Here is a 21,083-nt window from a genome sequence, read left to right on the forward strand (position 1 = left end):
CAATGTAACTTTTAAAAAATATATATATATTTGATGCTTGGTTGGTTGAACATGAGAATGTCATACCTGCAGATCTGGAGGGCTGGCTGTCCTCACCAGTGTGCTCTATTCTCAAACCTCCCCACTCTCAACTTGCTGCATAGTACTCTCAAACTTAACGGGATATCAGAATTAGGCCTAGAATAATGACATTTGTGATTGATTGCCCAATATTCTCAGGCCAAACATTTGGAGGCGCTCATAACTGTATTTACTACTATGTTTCTGTGTCCTAAAATTCTGGTTCTCTCTGTAGCCCCCTTCTCACTCTACAATATCCAGTCCAAGTTAACAAACTGGCAACCGATCGTCTGAATGTGGTTCCCAGACATGTTTTGTTTAGCCTGCTCAGTATTTTTTTTAAATCGCTGACAACACTTAAAAACCAAGTTTCACATAAAGATTCAGATTTCTGGCTGCTATTAAAAAATTGAGATCTGATGTCACTAGGCCTACATTTCTACTTGGAACTTGTACCCTAATTAAACAGAGAATGTGCTCTCCTGTTTGTGACACTGTTGTCCCAGATAGTTTTTCTCCCTTCTTACCTTCTAGTCCTCATAACCATTATAGGTTTATAACCATGGACTAACATCTCTTTGATTTGAATCTCTTATGTTGGCTTAATCTACCAACTATGTGATTTCAAAATCTGTTTCAACTTAGACATCCTTTAGACTCACAGAACCCATAGTCAAAACCAAACTATTTTTTGCAAAACCTATTTTTCTTCCACTACTCTCTAAATGATCCAGTTAGCACAATTACATTCCTACAGTTGTCCAGATTATAAAAATCCTCAGAGCTCTTCTCTCTTCCTTCCTCATCCTACTCAAAACTTTTCAGTCATGTGCCAAACTATGACATGTCTTTGCTTTCACTGTTTCCAATATTTTAAATACCTTTCTCTTTTTATCTCGAAAACCCCTACTTACTTTCCAAGATGGAGCAAACTTATTCAGCTTCTGAAACTATGTCTCTTGGTTCTAGGTGCATTCAGTTGCTCCTTTCCATGTACAAGCATCTCACGTATGTTATATGGTATTTACTTGCTGCTGGTTCTCCCACTAGACTAGGGATTCCTTAAGGATACCAACCATGATTGAGTTATCTTTGTATCAGAACCAAGACAAAAACTATGGGACTCAAAAAATGTGTCAAACATGAATTTTACAAATTAATTAACATGAAATTCTTTTATGTTACTTTTTCTTTTTTTGCTGGTACTTTTTTGGTGTTTGCTTAGGATTGATACTACAATCACTTCAAATTTTGCACCATGACTATAAAGTTAAAAGAAAACTTACTGACTCCACGATGAGGGTTTTTAAAGTAACTTAAGTTTAAAAAAAAAATCTAAGGGTGCCAACTATTAATTATGAAAAAAATATATAATTCTTCATAACACAGATCCCTGAGGAACAACTGCACAACTGTTAAAAGATCTGCACATCACTGTGCCAGCCTGCGTTTAATGACCTACATGTGAAGGGCTACATATCCAATTACTAATCCTCCCTCAGCTACTCTTTGCCCTGATATGGAGGCAGCTGAAAAAAGATGCCCTACTAACAAATCAAAAATGGATCCAATGCTCAATTACGAGAATTTTTAGATTTGAGGTGAGGAATAAACAGAGTGACCCACAACAGTGCTACAGCTGACATGTTTTTCAAGAAATATTTGAGAGTTTGAAGCAAGGGAAGTCATTTTTGTGGTTAAATTTGGATACATTTTAATTCTAAAAACTCAAATTTTGAATTTAATGTTTATTCACTGAAACCTTTAAGCATGTTCAGATCCGTTTTCAAATATCAAGAATAATGTACTTCCGCCCCGCCGGTGTGGCTCAGAGGTTGAGCATCACCCAGGAACCGGGAGGTCACGCTTTGACTCCAGGCCAGGGCACATGCCCAGGTTGTGGCGATTCTCTCTCATCATTGATGTTTCTAGCTCTCTTTTCCTCTCCCTTCCTCTCTGAATTCAATAAAAAAATATATTTTTAAAAAGGAAAGTGTACTTCAGAATTGTTTTCATACTGATAGCAGTCTTCTATTCCTTTCAAACTTTATTCGTATCTTCAAATTCTGCAATAATCACTTGTTACAAGGAGGAGCAAAAAAAAAAAAAAAAACTAAGCAGAAAACAACAATCTACTGGCTTATGTTTCAGCTCTCTCTCAGTTGACTTGGTCTATATATAGCAAAAAGATTACATAAGGTCAAGTATTATAAACAATGAAATGTCACCTGATGTTTTGCAAAACACCATAGGGAAAAGAACTCAAGGAATGAATGGAGAGTAAGATCTCCAACTGTAAGCAAGAAAAACGGCTTAAACATTCCAGCTTAAACGCACCTTATTGGAAATTTGACTTTTAAAATTTGATTTCCCATTTGAATTGTGTAAAATATAGGATACTGATAACCGTCTTCTGTATGAATTATAACAAATTTAGGCAAGAGATGCTTTCCTCTCATCTCCAACACAGAAGAATGAAGAGCCCATCGTAATAACTGAGTCACTGTTTCGTGTTTTTAATTTTCAAGAGCAGGATTGTCTCAAGCCTCCCTGCCCCATCATCCCCACAGGAACATATGAATGAATACATGCGCGTAGGGACACACGTGCTTTTGAATGGAAAAACCCACATCACTGTAACGACCTCCCACTCCAAAACCCGAACTCCTGACCCCGCCCCACGTGAACCCCCCTCTCCACCCCTCCCCGCCGGGTTTCCCCGACTGCGCGTCCGGAGTTGGCGCAGTTACATGACGTCAGGCGTCACCGCCGAAGCCGCCTACGTGCAGCTGCCATCCCTGCCTCTGGGAGTTGAAGTTTCCGAAGGAGGCCTCGTGAGGGTACCAAGACCACTTTAGAAGGCCTTCCTGCGCGTGCTCTCAGGTTCCCCGGACATCCCTCGGCTTGGTAAGTCCCCGGGAGCTGAGGCTTGCGCCCGCCTACCCTTCCGTTCCTTCGGCCACAAAAAGGGCGCTCAGCCAAAGCCTCCCTCGGTTAGCAACGAGAGCTTCCGGGAAAGAGGGAAGCGGGGCTGTGGGCGTGGCAGCCGGGACCCCGGTCCCGAAGGAAGTGACGTCAGGTAGCGCGCGTCCCCCGCGGTTCTCCAAGAAGCTCCCTGATTGGGTGGTTTCAACTGAGTCCCGCCTCTGGCGTGCGTCGGCCGGCGCGTGGCCTGGCGGGGCGAGGCCCCGCCCTCCGCGGTGGGTATCCTGCTGTGGACACTTCTTTGGGGGTCGGCATCCAGTCCCTAGTTTGCGAAGAGTGTGAGTGTCCAGAGAACGAAGGGAGGGAAAGCCTGCAGCCGGAAGGGCCGGGCAACTAGCTGTGGTTTTGCCCCTGGTGCCCAGAGACCGTGGGCAAGTCGCTGTACCTCGTTAACCCTCATCTCGTTTCTCCAGCGAGAGGCCGACCTGGCAGAGCTCTGCGTTATAGGGACCCTGTGCAAGTGGCTGCAGGTGCTTTTAGGCCGCATCGTGGGGAGCCCAGGGCGGTTTTAAAACCGAGGTGTTACCTGATTACACGGAAATACTATTTTAAGTGTTAGAATTCGGGCATATTTGTAAAGACAGAGGAGAGCAAGCGATGATTTTCTCACGTGTTTTTTAAATCCTCCCTCTCTCCCCATCCCGGCCCAACTCCGCCCAGGGCCTGACAGTTGACCCGAGCGCGTTTTAAAAAGGCCATTCCTTCCCTCTCCCCGCCAGGTCAGTTGATGCCATTCTGCAGCTATTTCAGCGTTTGTTGGGATCTTTCTGGAAGGGAGTCTGTCATAATTTATGAAGACTTTACTAGTATTTTAGCCCCATCAATAAAATCCATGAAAGTTTTTTTGTTTTCTTTAACTTTTCTTGGGCCATTCACTTTTGTTCCCAAATGTGTTCTTCCTGCCGAAATATGTATTAAGAAGCGGAAATAAATAATGAAACAGTTTATTATGTATTCATCCCACATCAAATGGCCTTAGTTATATTTATACGTTCTTAGCTTTATAAAACCACAACCTATTTCTGTGACTAAATTAAACATCTTTTAAAAAAATTCTATGCTAAACAGAATTTCACACAAATGTTTCTATAATTGCTACAAAACACCGTTCTGAAATATTTGCGGCACAGGGTTGGATGAATGAGCATGTACTGTGAGTGTCGCTGCATGTGAAGGAGGAATGCAAAGCTCTGCCACGGAGCTTATAAACTGGACAAAACCGAGATAGGAAAGTAGGCATACCTAGTCAACATCGCACATGTATTTTGCTTCATATGTAATCTGAACAAGCTAGTGCATAGGAACTGCTTATTGCAGGTACGGAGAGTGGGAACTGGCACGTGTCCTTGTATGTTACAGTGTGCTGTAAACAATGACACGGAGGACCGCCAGCTAACGTTTTTGTTGTCTCTAGCTTATTCAGATCTTTAGAAAAATTCACCTTCTGCAGTGCATTTTCTTAATTGGGAAGAGTGTTAGAAATGGCAATGATGTTGACCAGTGTGTGATCTTGCTATGTGTTGGACAGGGTGTTTAAAAATGTTGCTATGCAATGATGGGCCAAGTTACATTTAACGCAGACTTCTTATATGGGAAAGGCAAAAGCTCCCCCTGGTGAGCCTGAGCTGTAAAAGGTTGCTATAAAATTGCTTTTTGAAATTTTCATATTATAGAGCCAATCAACACTTGCAGTTCTTTAATATAATAGAGAACTATAGCAAAAAACTATGCCAATGGTAACAGAAATAGTCTCTCTTAAAATATTATTGTTTCATGAAGAGAGTAATTTGTTTCCTGTGAATTTTAATTGTGCTTTTAAGTTTGCATGTTTAGCTTAATGGACAGGTTTAACTTATGCTTTCTCCATCCTACATTGTTTTGGATACATGCCTTACTGACTTTAATGTAGTATCTATGGAAAGGAAGTAAAATAAAAGTGATCCTGGGGATCACAGTATTTATTTTAAAATTTTCTCCTAATGTTGTCAGACTTATAGAGTTTCCTCTGTCTCTCTGTTCTTAAATTGAATGCTTACTTTATTTTCCAGCTTTTTAAAAATTATTAATAAATGCACTCAAGGTTATACATTTATCTCTACCTTTTTGCTTCCATTTCTCATTCTATAATCCACGTCTTTTAACAGCTTTGAGATATTTCATGTATTCTTTTGTGCCTGCTTTTGTGTCCCAGTTTCCTGTTTTGTTTTTATGGTTCTTACACCTTATAGTCTCTGAAAGATTCCAACCACTTATTTTAAAGTCATTTTCATATCACCCTATTATTTCCAGTTTATATAGATTGAATTTATCTCCTGATTGTTGCTTTTGTTGTTTTTATTTTTACCTTTTCTTTTTGTAATTTTGCTTTGCAGACTAATCTTGCATGGACTTAGCATCTCCTCTCTGCAAACCAAGCGTCTGGTACTGACCTTGCGGCCGCTCCCACTCCTGGCCCCGTTCAGTGCTTCGGCCCACAGTAGACTCTGGATAGGTGACTCAGAATTCTAATCATGTGGTGTCATAAGTTCATACATCACCTCAGGGGCTTGGCCCAGAGGCTTGTTTCCGCTTCCTTCAAGTTTCCCTCAAGTCCTCAGCTTCTAAAAGCAAGTCTGATTTTACCCATTTTCAGCCTTTTTCATGAGGAAGCCCCACCTCCCACAATAGGTTAAGGGTTCATCTTAAACGGTCTCCCATCTCTCCTACCTTCTGTCTTGGGTTATAATAATTCTCCCTACTTTAAATCTAGGGAAACTTCCAATTGCCTTTGCACAGCAGACGCAACAGGAACTGTTCTAGATCTTGTTTGGTTCTTGTTTTGGCTATACCTTTTTTAGTTTTCCCTTTGTATCTTTTATTTAGAATTGTCAGGTATTTCAAGTCAGGGTGCCTCAAAAAATGAACTTTTGGCTATCTTCTCTAGGAAGTCCTAATTTTTTTATTTGGTAGCATATGAATAAAGCTGTTTTTCCTCCTTTCAGTGACACAAATCTCAGAGCCCTTCAACAGCAGGGTTGAAGCGGCATAGCTCTTTTACATTCTCTTGAAAATCCTTATTTTCTAAATAACATTTTGGATTCCTGGAAAATAGAGTTAGATCTGTGTTTGACTCAACCCTATTACTTCATTTATCTATTCATTCAGCAAGTGTTTTGAGGACCCACTTTGTGCTAAATTTGTTCTAGTTGCCTTGTTTCTTAGGAATTTATTTAGCATTGTAATTTGGGGCAAGCTATTTAACCTCAACTGTACTTTCCTTATAAAGTAGGCATAACACTTGTCTACCTCATAGGGTTGGTTTTAAGGATTAAATTAGATACTTTTTAAATTAAGCACTGTAATAATTGTTTGCTATTACTATTTTCATTATTTTAAAAAAATCCTTTGTAATAATACCATAGTCACTCATTTATTTATTTCACCAATATATAATAAACAGCTTAGTGCTAGGCACCGTGTTAGTATTGGCAATATAATGTGAGGCAAAAGTAGACATCATCCCTACCCATATGGAGTTTTCCATGTAGAATCAAAATTGAGTTGTCATATCTAGCAGGTGTGCCTGTAAACTAAGGATATGGTTTGGTTAGTAGTATAAGGACAACTTGTGAACTCTTGCTTGGATTACTAGATGATTCTTTTTCCTTTTTAGTAATTTTGTGACCTAGTAAAATACCAGGGTTTTTGCTGTAGCTCCCAAAGCACAGCTTAAAATTTCTTATCTCCCAGTCAAAATTTGGTAAACTTTCCAAGTTTGCTTAGTTATCCCTGTATGTCCTGTTATAACATTGTACTTTTAAAGAAAGCAAGAACCATATAACAAAACTACTGCTCAAATTATGTTCTGCAAAGGTTTTGTCCTTTCATTTTCTGAGTTGTGTGGATTTTTCTTTTAGATGTTACCTTCTCTGCAGACTTCTTAGCTATTTCTATAAGTAGAAGTCATAGAATTTAGAACATTTGCAAGCTTCATGCTTAGTCTTTGGTAGGGATAAATAATAAATACATTTTTAAGCTTTGGTGTTAAAAATCTGTTAAAGAGAAATCTCAGTATTTTTAGCTTTTTTCCCTAATGTGAAGGGAAGTTCAGTTCTGGGTAACAGACATAAAGATTTGGGTGGCTAAATCTAAATGAAGATGTTTGAGATGGCCCTAAGTATTCTACAGCTGATTTCAGAATCAACATAAATATTTTGTTTCTTAGCCATGACTAAAGTGGAATATTTACAATTACATATTGATAATGAAATATATGGAGGTGGGGCAACCAGATTTGTTTTCCGCACTATCCAAACTACACGGATCTATAGCATATCTTTTGTCAAAAACTAATTATGAGTGTATATCCCCAGTCCTAGTTAGGGTGTGTGCGGGAGGCAGCCAGTTGATGTGTCTCACATTGATGTTTCTCTCTCTCTTCCTCACCCCCTCCCTCCCTTTCACTCTTTAAAAATCACTGGAAAAATATCCTCAGATGATGATTAACAAAAAGTATTTTTAAGTGCTTAATATTTTTATATTATAAAACAATATATTCTCATTTTAGAAAATGCAGAATATCATGGGTAAGAATCATTTTTGTGTGTATGCTTTTTAAAACAAAATTGGATAAAATGTATATATTTCTTGTTTTGATTTTCTTATCTAACATAACCATTTTTCTTTATAACTAAATAATTTTGGGAAACATTATTTTTACTGGCCATTTAGTATTCCAAGCCCCTGTCATGGATAAGTTATAATTTATTTAATCCCTTTTGCTGACATTCAAGTAGTTTTTAATTTTTCATTGTTGAAAATAACACTGCAGTATATACAAACCACTGTTTTGATTTCCGTGGTTTCCATGACCTGTGATCAGCTAGCCTAAAAATATTAAATGGAAAACTCCAGAATTAAACAATTCATAAGTTTGAAATTGCACAGTTCTGAGTAGTGTGATGAAATCTAAGGCCATCTCGCTCCATCCCACCCGGGATGTGAATCATTCCTTTGTCCAACGTATTTGCTGTATACTCTGCCCAACCATTAGTCACTTAGCCATCTCAGTTATCAGAGAGAGCGAGAAACCATACTTACATAACTTTTATTATGCTACATCATAAAATTTTCCTATTGTTAATCTCATTATATAAAATTTAAAAATGCTAATATTTATAATATAAACATAATTATAAATTAATTTTAATATTTTTACTATGGTTATAATTATAAATTAAACTATTATATGTTTGTTTAGGAAAAAACGTATATAAAGGGTTCAGTATTATCCACTTTTTTGGGCATCTACTGGGGATCTTAGAATGTATCCACTGAAGATAAGAGGGGACTACTGCATACCCTTTTGCATTTTGTGTATATTTCTGATTCATTTACAGGAATTTATTCTAAGGAAGTAAATTACTGAGTGAAGGGTATTAGTATTTTAAAGCTCTTGAAACATAAATCTGTGTTGCCTTCTGGAAAAATTGTGCCATGAAAGCACCCCATTTCATTACATGGTCTTTGTCAATAAATAACATTTAATTGTATAAATTTTCACTTTAAAAAAAATCCTTGGGTGAGGATATGTTTATTGAATTTTAGAGAGCGAGGAAGAGATAGATAGATAGATAGATAGATAGATAGATGATAGATGAGAGAGAGAGAAGGAGAGAGAAAGAGAGAGAGAGAGAGACTGACATTGATTGGTTGCCTCCTGTACACTCTGACTGGGATAGAACCCAAAACCTAGGTGCCTACGCACGTACCTAAGTATGTGCCCTGACCGGAATGGAACCTGCAGCCTTTGGGTGTACGGGACAATGCTCAACCAACTGAGCCATCCAGCCAGGGCTAAATTTTTATTTTTATTCATTTCTGAAATGGTTTAATTTTAATCACATCTATTGGTTATTTGGTGTTTACTTTTCTCTGTGTGACTCATCTATGTCAAAGTTGCTTTTCAATTTTTCAGAGGCATCAAATAATGTCATCTGAAATGGTGCCAGCAATTATTGAGACTTCTAATGTTGAAAGAAAGCAAGACTTAAGTGAAGATCAAGAGGAAAGTCAAAAGCCAAGATTAGATGAAGAGTTTGAACCAATATCTAAACGACAAATGAAAAAGTTAATAAAACAGAAACAATGGGAAGAACAACGAGAACTCCGCAAGTATGTTTCAAAATGCATTCTCCCCTATTCAAAAATATGGAATGTTGGGCCTTTCATGGTCCTTTGACACATTAAAAGTAATTGTATTAATTAAAATTGGGACTATGCATATTGTTAGCTAACACTGTCAATTGGCTGTTAAAACTATGTTTTGAATTTCTTTATAGCAGTGTTTATGAATTTACACTGCACACTTTTTCTCACCCAAAATCTATTGTGAGTAGCAGCACAATTTCTGAAATAACCAACTCTGGAAGGGGATATAATTAGCATCCATGTCCTAGATATGGAACAAAAATAACCTCCTCAGAAAGATCAAATTTAGGCCTAACGTTGATTTTTCTAAAACTATTGCAGGTTTTGAGAACAGTAAGGTTGAAGCTGTCATTAAACAGGTGTGGGCAAAAGTAGGTTTATAGTTGTGAGTATACGGAACAGTTTATTCTTGTATTATAATTTGTTGTGTTTTTTTGTATTACAGTAGTAAACCTACTTTTTCCCACCCCTGTATAATGCCAAAAGTTACTGAGAGAAAATAAACTATAGTTGATGCAGATTAGAGAAAAAAAGTATATGAGATTTTTTTTTCACTAACAATTTTACTTTGCCTTTTTTCTATACCATATAAATGTTGCTTGAAAATCATGTAGGGGAAGAACGTTACAAGTGAAACATATCACAGCTCTCAAATTAAGTATTTGCAAAGTTTTCTTATAATATGATACCAATAATAAATGAGTTTATTAGTGGTATAGTAAGGATTTGTATAAAAAGCATTATACTGTTTTTACAAACCCATTTTCTTCCTTTCTAAAATTTTTAGATGGACTGTGTAAAATTGCTGATATCTGACCAATTTTGGTCCATAAAAGTGGCAGTTTCATATGGTTTAGCCTGCTGATTTAAAAAAGTAATGTTTCTTTGTCTATTTAGAGGAGTCTTGTATGTGAATCTATAAATTACATCAAAAAATATTTCAATACTGATTTTAGACAAAAGAGGAAGGAAAAACGCAAGAGAAAACAATTGGAGCGGCAGTGTCAACTGGAATCAAACTCAGATGGAAATGATAGAAAACGTATTCGAAGAGACGTTGTTCATAGCACACTTCGCCTTATCATTGACTGTAGTTTTGACAGTTTGATGGTATTAAAGGTATGAATCATTGTCAGAAAAACCCTGTAGGTAAACTAGGCTGAGTAATTCTTACTTTAATCTGTAATATCACTTTGATATAAATTTATGTACTAAAATGCATCTTAAATCAAGTTTTCCAAGCTCTGTGACCCCTAAATTAAACTAGCTAATAAATTCCTCTTACGTATATGTGTGTGTTGACAGGAGAGACAAACACCATGATTAGATTATAAAACTCAGTAACTGCATATTGATCATAAAAATCTGTGAATGGTTTTCTTTGTCCTAATCACAATTAAGAAAATAAGAAGTATGATTGTCTTAATAAAATTATTTCTTATTTAGTAGTTTGAGAAGCCTGGTTATTTAAACAATGCTAGTGAAGAGAAGATAATTTAATTACTTTCCAAGCCATTGATAAGTTATAAAAATAGTAATAGTATGGCTGTAAGAGAATTTCTTGAGTAAATTTTTTCATGAACTAGCATTTTATTTATTTATTTATTTTTAAAATATACTTTATTGAGTTTTTCACAGAGAGGAAGGGAGAGGGATAGAGAGTTAGAAACATCGATGAGAGAGATACATTGATCAGCTGCCTCCTGCATACCCGCTACTGGGGATGTGCCCGCAACCAAGGTACATGCCCTTGACTGGAATCAAACCTGGGACCCTTTAGTCCGCAGGCCTAGGCTCTATCCACTGAGCCAAACCGGTTAGGACATGAACTAGCATTTTAAGTAAATGCAGAATATGAAATAATGGTTCACTTGCAGAGTGTTGACTTATAGTAATTTTGTTAGTTATGTAAGGAAAGTGAATAGAAATTATCAGAAAGGACTTGTATTTCAAAAGAAAAAAAATGTACCTGTCTAGTTATTTCTTCTACTTATTCTGTTCCACTAAGATTGTGAAATGGCCATAGGTGATTTTGAAAACGATGCTTTAAAAATTGCACTTTTTTATAGGACATTAAGAAACTTCATAAGCAGATTCAACGATGTTATGCAGAAAATCGACGAGCACTGCATCCTGTGCAGGTATGTTTGAGAGATTTAAAACAGACTCCAATTTCCTTTCTTATATTTCCCTTGAGAAATGGCATAGATAATCCTGCTGGCCTTTACAAGAGTCTTACAGATAATCCTTCTTCGAGAACAAAATGCCTATTTGAAACATGTTTTCTACAAAGATAAAATATTTTGAACAGTTTTTCACATATGCGTTCTCAAACACACTGCCCAGTTATCATCAGTCTTGTCCACACTGACCTGCTCATTTCTGTGTAGTTGAACATCTTCACTGAAGGATATACACATATTTTCATACCAGTTTCTTAGCTCTCATTCCTTCTATTCCGGAGAGTAGGGGGAACTGATGTGTGCTGTGTTACCTGTTGGTAGGTTTATTCTACTTAAAAGATTCTGAGCCATTGATAATTTTGAAAAGTATTTTCTTAGCTAGAGTGAGGGAGTGCTTTGTGAGACTAGCTGCCTGCTGTGAAGAAGTGCCTGCTGTTTGAAATCTCGGTGACCTAAAATTAATACTGGCTCACTAAGGTTGAGAACTAGAAATTCTTAATAAATGTTTGTTTAGATATTTTCTTCTTATCAATGATAGTAATTTTATATTTTTACATTTTATATTCTTCCCATCCTTGCTTAGACTTGAAATAGTGTCAGGTTTTAGAATCAAAGAATTATGGAGACTTGGGACTGGTAAAAAATAACAGTGGTGGCAAAAGAAAGGGAAAGGAAACGACATGGGAGTGGGGAGTTTGTAGAAAAGTGATCATTAAGGGAAAGGCTGATTATGGATGCTTGGAAAAATGGGATGAAAATGTAGATGCCATAAGGAAGTTATTGTGGTAGAAATGATATGTTTTGTATTTTTTTATTTTGTATGTTTAAAGCATGCCACAAATTTATTTTTTTCTAGAATGAAAATATATTGTGTTTCATTGACAATCAGATTAGTGTATGAGGGAAATAAAATATTGCACTTTAATAGTCATTTGCTCTCTCTTCCCTTGCTGATGACTCTATCAGTTTTACTTGACAAGCCATGGAGGCCAGTTGAAAAAGAACATGGATGAAAATGACAAAGGATGGGTCAACTGGAAGGTAACTACAGTAGATTAACTCTCCCATAATTTCAAGTAGTTTTAAGCTTAAAGGTCTACATTTTTTACTCAAATTCTACATAATGTTAATAAATATAGGAGTCACCAGTCTCCAAACCCTGTGTCTCACTGTACCTAAGTTTAAGGGAATAAGGGAAGCTAAAAAGACTGCATGTCTGTTTGTACTTGCTCCCATTAAATCTCACTTCTATTTTGCCCCCAACTTTAAAACATATTTTTAAGAAGGAAAAATTTTAAAGGTGTTTATTCAATCTCTACCTGGCAAACTGGCGTTGCATTATTTGTAAGAGTGAAGTCACTCTAAAATTTGAAAATATACTTGCATTGTTGCTTCTAAATCTGTGCTCTCCCATGTCCACATGTGGCTATTGAATTCTTGAAATGTGACTGATCTAAATTGAGTTGTGCTATAAATGTGAAGTATATATTGGATTTCAAAGATTTAGTACCTATCCCCCCCAAAAGAATGTAAAATATCTCCTTGAAATTTTAAAAAAGATTATATGTCTAAATGATAACATTTTGTGTATATTATGTTGAATGCAATGTATTAGTAAAATTAGTTTCACTTATTTCTTTTCACTTTTTTTAACGTGGCCACAGGTAGATTTAAAATTACATATGTGGCTCACATTTTTTATAGGACAAAACCATTCTCAGTCATTTGTAAATAATAGATTGGCTTTAGTACCAATTCATGAGGAATCCTATTCAGAGAAGTACTGGGCTATTCTTGTATTTTTTTTTCTTTCTCAAAGCCAGTTTTCACCATGATAAACTTTTCCTCTTACACTCTCTAATCCCATAATGACTGCATTTATTTTATTATCTGTACTATTTTCCTGAGAAATAACGTAATCAGTTAGAGAAGGCATTCTTTCAGTTATTTTGTGGCTTGTTAAATTTATTATTTATACCACCAGCTTTCCAGAAAAACATAAGTTCATCGGTCTTTAATTTCAAGTCCCTCTTGGGGCGCTTATTAACTATAGGACCCAGATTTATAATAAAACATTTTTAGAAAGGTGATTGCTTATTAATCAGCTAGAGTCCTGGTGCACAAAATTTGTGCACTTGGGGGTTGGGGGGCCCCTCAGCCCAGCCTGTGCCCTCTTGCAGCCCAGAAGCCTTCAGATTTGAAGCGTCTGCTCCCTGGTGGTCAGTGCACATCATAGCGACTGATCGACTGGTTGACTCCCCCCTGGTGGTCAGTGCACATCATAGCGAGCGGTTGAGTGGCTTTAGCATATCATTAGTATATTACTCTTTGATTGGTTGAATGGACGACTGGACACTTAGCATATTAGGCTTTTATTATATAGGATGGGTTATACATTTTAGGTGAGACAAGTTCTGCTTCATTTTTTTATTTCCTTAAAGGTTGAATGACCTGGTTGAATGTCATCTGAATCTGATGATGTATTTTCTTTTATTCTATCAATATAATTTGCAAAATTCTGACTGCCAACTGGTGTTCAGTTTTGTACCTCTGATCTAACAGTTTTGATGAAGATGATTTTATTTGTGTATCATTGTAGAAATGGATTCATGGACTTTATTAAATCTACAAGCACTTTCTTTTGATGATTTGTGTAGACAGAGAAGAAATAATTGGAGAAAACCAGGAAATAATGTGAGCAAATATGTGACAGAATGCTTTTGTTTTGTTGGAGCAGAGATAAACTTAGAAAGGGTAGGTTAGTGCCACATTCAGGAAAGAGTTACTAAGTTAAAGAATTTCAGTTTTATCCTACAGATGAAAATAAAACATGAGAAGTAGTGTTTTTAGAAAATGAGGCTACCATTACTGTGTGGAAGTAAATTGGAGGGATCTGAGGCTAACGACAGGGAAATAGCATCAGGAAGCCACTTAAATAATTGATGTGTGAGATGACAAGGAATTTAAGTAGTAGGTTATAAATAATGCATTGCAGCATTCTTTCAGACTTCTTTTCATATGATTTACTTCCTTTCAAATTGATTATTAGCCAATTTTCACAAAATCCTATTAATTAATCACATCTGTCCTCATGTGTCTTAAAGGATATCCACATTAAACCAGAACACTATATTGAATTCATAAAGAAAGAAGATCTGATTTATCTTACATCAGATTCACCTAATGTACTGAAGGAATTAGATGAATCAAAGGCTTACGTGATTGGAGGATTAGTAGATCACAACCATCAAAAGGTACTTAGTTTTTATTTTTGCTTTTGCTTGTACTTAAAATTGATATATCAATTTTCTTAATAACAATATACTTTTTGATAGTAGCAATAATACTGATGATGGCTGATCTCTACTGAGTGCCAGCTATATTTCAATCACCTTTTTGGCTAAGCAAAACATTTCACATAAAAGATTGGGCAAATGTAGGTATATAGTTGTTCATATGGAAAATAATACACTAATTAATATATAATAATATAAGAATAAACTCTGTGTCTCACATACTCACAACTATAAACCTACTTTTGCCCCCCCGTACATTACTATGGTTAATCCTCACTTATAAACCAGTGAGGTCAGTGCTGATATTTTCTGCATTTTAAAGCTGAGGAAATGGAAGCCTAAAGAAAATAAGTCTAAAATCAATAGTAGTAGGTAGTAAAGCAGATATTTGAAACCTGATAAATTGTTCTGGAGCCCAGATGCTTAAACAATATGCTGTATTGATAGAAGATGCTGCTATTAATCAATTTTTAGGCCACTGATAAAATTTATAACGAAACTGATCATTTTTATTTTAAATATGTGATTTTCATGGGATGTGTTTTCTGTTCTCTTATATTTCTACATTTGTCTCTTTCCACCTCCTCATCCTTATTTGAATGAAAAATTACAGAAGTACACTTTCTAAGAAAAAATATCATTTTGTACTTTGCCAGCTACTTAACAACATGCTAAATTCAACCCAACTAAAGAAAAAGCATGTTTACTAAGTGTCTGAGGAAATATTGTCATCAGAATAATACAAATTCAGTATTCTTATGTTGCACCACTGTGCCATAGAACTTTTTCTAATGTTGGAAATACTTACATCATTCTGTCCAGTGTGGTAGTCCTGTGGCTATTGAACACATGAAATGTGTATAGTATAATTGAGAACAGAATATTTTAAAATTGTAACAAATTAAACTTAAATAGTCACTTGTGGCTCTTATTGGACAGTGCATCTCTATAGCATCAGAGGGAATTTTATCAGAATGACGTTTAGCCTTTTTATTGTTTTCTTAGTGGAAATATTCTTTTTTGTTACTTATACAAAACCAGATTTTTATCTTTCATGTTGTATGTGTTTTTGAACTAAAACAATTTTGTTTTCAAAAGCATCTGCCTCAATCATTATTATTTGTCCCTAAAATATGCAAACTACTGGTTGAGAAATTTAGTTCTTCCTTCTCTGTACTATCTTTTGACTATTTCAGTTTTGGTTAGACCTAGGCTTTAAGGATTTTAATTTTGAGAAGAAAGAAAATTCATATTCAATATTCTTTTAATTGACAGAAGGGAAAAATTAAATTTATAGGCAATTAAAACATTTTTTAATTCAGCTTTTTATAGAATTTGTTTTGGTTATTTGTGCCTCCTAGTGTTATGTAATTGAAACATAATTTTATCTGTATGTCTTTTGTATTCATGGAAAGTGATGGTGCTTCTCTAGGAGTTCTGATTGAGTATTTTAAACTCTAAGAGAAAGGTGGTGTGGAATGGTTAAAAGGTATTTGAATCAGGAGGCATAAGGCAAGTTTTTCCTATGGTTCTGCCACTTAGGAATTTTGTGGCAGAACAGAACATGTCTTTGGTTTCCTCACTTGTAAATTGGTTAAAACAAAAGGCCTAAACATTCCGACTATCCTTATTGTCAAGAGAATATTTCCAAATTAGCAGTCAAACACAGACACACACAAACACACTCACGTCAGATAATGTACTCTGAACTAAAGTCTTTCTTAAAAATTATTTGTTGTAGACTTCAAAGTAATTTAATGTTCTAGTCCAAGTTATAGTGTCTTTGTTTTAGGGACTCACATATAAACAAGCATCAGATCATGGAATTGATCATGCACAGCTACCCCTTGGAAATTTTGTGAAGATGAATAGTAGAAAAGTTTTGGCAATTAATCATGGTAAGCTATAAGGAGATAAAGTGAAAATGTACCTGAGTGAACATTGTGAAAATATAAAATACACACCTTGCTAGAAACAAAATTATAAAATGTAATGATTTATAATTTTGAATATAGAAACAATACATGCATATTTTATAAAATTTTGAAAATACAGAAAAACATAAAAATAAATAACCTATAATTCACTACCCAGAGATACTTGGTATTAACTTTTTGGTGTGTTTCCTTCCAGTTCCTTCCCTATGCATATGTAGTGCTATTTATAACATAATTGGATTCTTAACTCCATTACATAAAATAATATAAAACTGGGTGTTTTCCCTCATTTATAATTATACTAGAGGCCCGGAGTGTGTGTGTGTGTGTGTGTGTGTGTGTGTGTGTGTCCCTCAGCCCAGTCTGCAACCTCTCCAATCTGGGATCCCCCTCAAAATCCAGGACTGCTGGCTCCTAAGTGCTTGCCTGCCTGCCTGCCTGATTGCCCCTAATTGCTTCTGCCTGCCAGCCTGATCGACGCCTAACTGCTCCCCTGTGGCCCGATTGCCCCTAACTGCCCTCCCCTGCCATCCTGGTCACCCATAACTGTCCTCCCCTGCAGGCCTGGTCTCCCCTAACTGTCCTCCCCTGCCGGCCTTGTTGCCCCAAACTGTCCTTCCCTGCCAGCCTGGTCCCCCCCCCACCAACAGCCCTCCCCTGCTGGCCTGGTCCCCCCCAACTGCCCTCCCCTGAAGGCTTGGGTCCCCCCCAACTGTCCTTCCCTGCCAGCCTGATCACCCACAACTGCCCTCCCCTGACGGCCATCTTGTGTGTTGGAGTGATGGTACGTTTGAATATTAGCTCTTTATTAGATAAGGTTTTTCATATCATTGAATTATTGTTAATGGCTATATAATATTCATCATCTGAATATATAATAATTAACCATTCTTTTTGGTGTGTTTCCTTCCAGTTTCTTCCCTATGTATATATATAACTATTTGTAACATTCTTCTGTTGATGATTTTTTTGGTTACTATTGTAAATAACATTATAAAGGACATTCTTAGACATTTGTCTGGAGTTTTTAGTGGAGATTTTTGTTGATGCACAACTGTTTATTGGGCTCTTTTTATGTGCTAAGAACTGTATGGTAGACTATAGGGAGTTATATAAATGAATTTACTGATTCCAGGACTGAGCTTCTAAGACTTTTGATAGATTGTGGAAATTACTTTGCCATGAAGTAATCCAAATTGACCCTTCAACAATGTATTCATGTGAGAGTAATTTGGAGACAGTATTAAATTTTAACTCTAAATATGAAACAAAAAGCAGGCAAGATGTTCCCTAGAGTAAGTGGCGCTGTATATGAAAAATAGAAGAAATTTAGATTAATCCTAACCTATTTTTTCTAGTTTTATGTTAGAACATAAAGGATAAAGAAGTGAAAGGGATAAAGAATAGGAAGGAAGCAAAAAGATTCTCTGTGTATTAATTATTACTGACAAGGAATAATGGTAAACTTCTAAGTGCTTAAGAATGGAATTGAGAAAAAGCTAAAGAACAGGCTTGAGAGCTTTGGGGCAAATTGATTCTGAGAGCCAATAGGGAAACAAGGTGATAAGAATAAAGTAGAAATTATTAGGACATAGTATCAATGCATTTTAAAATATAGTATGCAACATTGTGATGAACTTGGCTAAGAAATGTATAGAGTTTGTCTTTGTTTCAGTGTTTGAGATTATTCTGGAATACCTGGAAACAAGAGACTGGCAAGAAGCATTTTTTACTGTCTTACCTCAAAGGAAAGGAGCTGTTCCCACAGACAAAACCTGTGAAAGTTCTTTGCGTGACAAGACGTCTGCTAGGGTTGAAGATGGATTGGACAGTGATTCCAGTGAGGAAGAAACTAGCAGAAATGAACTAGATTCACCACATGAAGAAGAAAAGCAGGATAAAGAAAATAGCACTGAATCTACAGTGCACTCTACACCATAGGAATGTCATCTGGGTGTTTTTGTGTGTGTGCATTTTTTTTTTTCTGGCTAAGGAAAAACTAGGAGAAAATGAGGTGCTTCATAGAATATTCCAATTGGAAGAAAATTTTATTTTTTGTTATTTCTGTTGTGAATATTATAGAGTGGATAAACTTATAGAGTGGATACAAAGTCCTTGTAAGAAAGTACTTTTTGTTTTTGCGTAAGATTTTAAAAAGATATAATTTTTAAAAATAGCTTTCTAAGCCTCAAATAAATTTTTTTGAGGATTTTACTTTAATAATAAATCTTCATTCTGTTATTTACTGGGTTGTATTATTCAGAATGTGCCTTCTGATCCTTTAGTTTTATTATTTTACGTTTATATCAATATCTTTCTGATTTATGCCTATTTGTGGAAGCAGATATTCACAAATTTCCTGTAAGTGCGCCATTTTCAGTATGGGAAATGTATTTGCAACTTTTATATTCAATTTAATAACTTCAAGGGAATATTGTGATTTTAGGAAAAAGTATCCAATCGATATACTCTACAATTTATTTCTTTTGTACTATGGACTTGTCTCTATTTCTGCCTCTTGGTGGTTCTAATGTAATCCCTGAAGAATTAATCTAATATATTTTTATTTTATTTTTAATATATTTTTTAATTCAAACAATTGTGGTAAATTATTTCAATTACAAACTTAATTTTTCAGGCTAGTCTATATTAAAAGGCCATTGAAGGATCAATTTTATCTTAAAAAGAAATAGCTCTCAGCAGCTATCTTTTCGTTCCATATAAACTTTTTAAAGTTTTTTTGAAAATCAGTTGATTTTTAAAGTAAATAAATTTATATATGCATCTGCCTACTATCATAAGCAAGCTAATGTAAATATATATTTCTGTAACTAATGTAAGCATGTATGAAAATATTCATATGCTGTATGTACATGTTTGTCCACATCATGTATGATTCTTATTTAACGATAAACAGGATTGAGTTGCCATATATGTGTATTTGTGTGAATGGTTGTGTTCAACAATACTAAGGAATTTGAATTTCCTGAAGTGCAAAATCTATAACTAAACATTTGTATAAGGACATTGGCAAGGGAATAAGGGGCTAAATGAGATGTTTTAGTTTCCTACCAGGAACTGTAGAGTAGTTATCTTTAAAGTAAAGAGATTCTTCCTTGTCACAGCTATAGTAAGATTTCAGAAGCCTTCCTTCATGATAAATGAAGTTTCTGTTCTTTTTACTCGCCGGCATCTTAAATTATATACACACTAGAGGCCCGGTGCACAAAAATTTGTGCACTTGGGGAGGTGGGGGATCCCTCAGCCTGGCCTGTGCCCTCTTGCAATCTGGGACCCCGAGGGGGATGTCCACCTGCTGGCTTAGGCCTGCTCCCTGGGGGGATTGAGCCTAAGCTGGCAGTCAGACATCCCTCTGGCAGCCCGGGAGCCCTCGGAGGATGTCCACTTGCCAGCGGGGAGCAGGCCTCAGCTGCAGTCGGACATCCTTAGCGCTGCTGAGGAAGCGGGAAAGGCTCCCGCCATCACTGCTGTACTGGAAGCCATTAGCCTGGCTTGTGGCTGGGCAGAGCTCCCTCTGTGGGAGCACACTGACCACCAGAGGGCAGCTCCTGCATTGAACGTCTGCCCCCTGGTAGTCAGTGTGTGTCATAGTGACCAGTCATTCCCAGACTTTCTGCTGTTAGGGTCAGTTTGCATATTACCCTTTTATTATATAGGATAGAGGCCTGGTGCACGGGTATCTAAGGGAAAAGAGGTCAGCACCCCTGAATAAATAGTTTATTTATCTTCTATAATTAAAACTTTGTAGCCTTGAGCTGAGCTGAGGGCCAGCCAGGGCAGGCAGGAAACTTGGCTTCCTCCATTGCAGGGGGCAACCCAAGCCTCCTGCTCTCTACAGCTTCGTGGCTGCTGCCATCTAAGTTGGGTTAATTTGCTTACTCACTCCTGATTGGCTGGTGGGTGTGGCTTGTGGGCATGGTTTGAGCATAGGAGGGATGGTTAATTTGCATGTTTCTCTTTTATTATATAGGATTTGGTAGAAAGTTTATTGGTTTTAGTATAGATATTCTCTGTCTCTTGGTTTTGTTGCTTTCTTCTTAGTAATCTATACTAATAAAAGGGTAATATGCTAATTAGACTGGATGTCCTTATGGACAAAGCCATGGTGGTGGGTGCCAAGGCAGAGGCAGTTAGGGGTGATCAGGCCGGCAAGGGAGAGCAGTTAGGGGGATCAGGCCAATAGGGGAGTGCAGTTAGGTGGATCAGGTTGGCAGGGGGGGGGCAGTTAGGGGGATCAGGCTGGCAGGAGAGAACAGGCAGTTAGGGGGATCAGGTCAGCAGGGGAGAGCAGTTAGGACCATCAGGCCAGCAGGGGAGCAGTTAGGGGCATCAGGCAGGCATGCAGGTCAGCAGTTAGGAGCCAGTGGTTCCAGATTGCTAGAGGGATCCCAGATTGAAGAGGGGGCACTGTG

At 36.7% G+C, this 21,083-nt stretch overlaps 1 protein-coding gene across 8 annotated transcripts; it reads left to right on the forward strand.

Annotated features, from left to right (window-relative positions):
• Window positions 1-2,777: 2,777 nt before the first annotated feature.
• On the forward strand, window positions 2,778-19,582 carry TRMT10A (tRNA methyltransferase 10A). Of its 8 annotated transcripts, none has more exons than XM_006773012.2 (8): window positions 2,778-2,967; window positions 9,002-9,198; window positions 10,191-10,353; window positions 11,304-11,375; window positions 12,384-12,458; window positions 14,522-14,671; window positions 16,506-16,611; window positions 18,326-19,582. In XM_006773012.2, the coding sequence occupies exons 2-8, from the start codon at window positions 9,014-9,016 to the stop codon at window positions 18,589-18,591; spliced, it is 1,017 nt and encodes a 338-aa protein (XP_006773075.1). In that variant the 5' UTR covers window positions 2,778-2,967; window positions 9,002-9,013; the 3' UTR covers window positions 18,592-19,582. The 8 variants fall into 8 exon arrangements, with proteins under 8 accessions (XP_006773075.1, XP_006773074.1, XP_015425492.1 ...); XM_006773011.2 differs by lacking the exon at window positions 2,778-2,967 and adding an exon at window positions 3,208-3,323; XM_015570003.1 differs by lacking the exon at window positions 2,778-2,967 and adding an exon at window positions 3,239-3,260.
• Window positions 19,583-21,083: the final 1,501 nt, after the last annotated feature.

The sequence above is a fragment of the Myotis davidii genome, unplaced genomic scaffold (assembly GCF_000327345.1).
Source record: "Myotis davidii unplaced genomic scaffold, ASM32734v1 scaffold226, whole genome shotgun sequence".
NCBI classification, from domain to species: Eukaryota; Metazoa; Chordata; class Mammalia; order Chiroptera; family Vespertilionidae; genus Myotis; species Myotis davidii.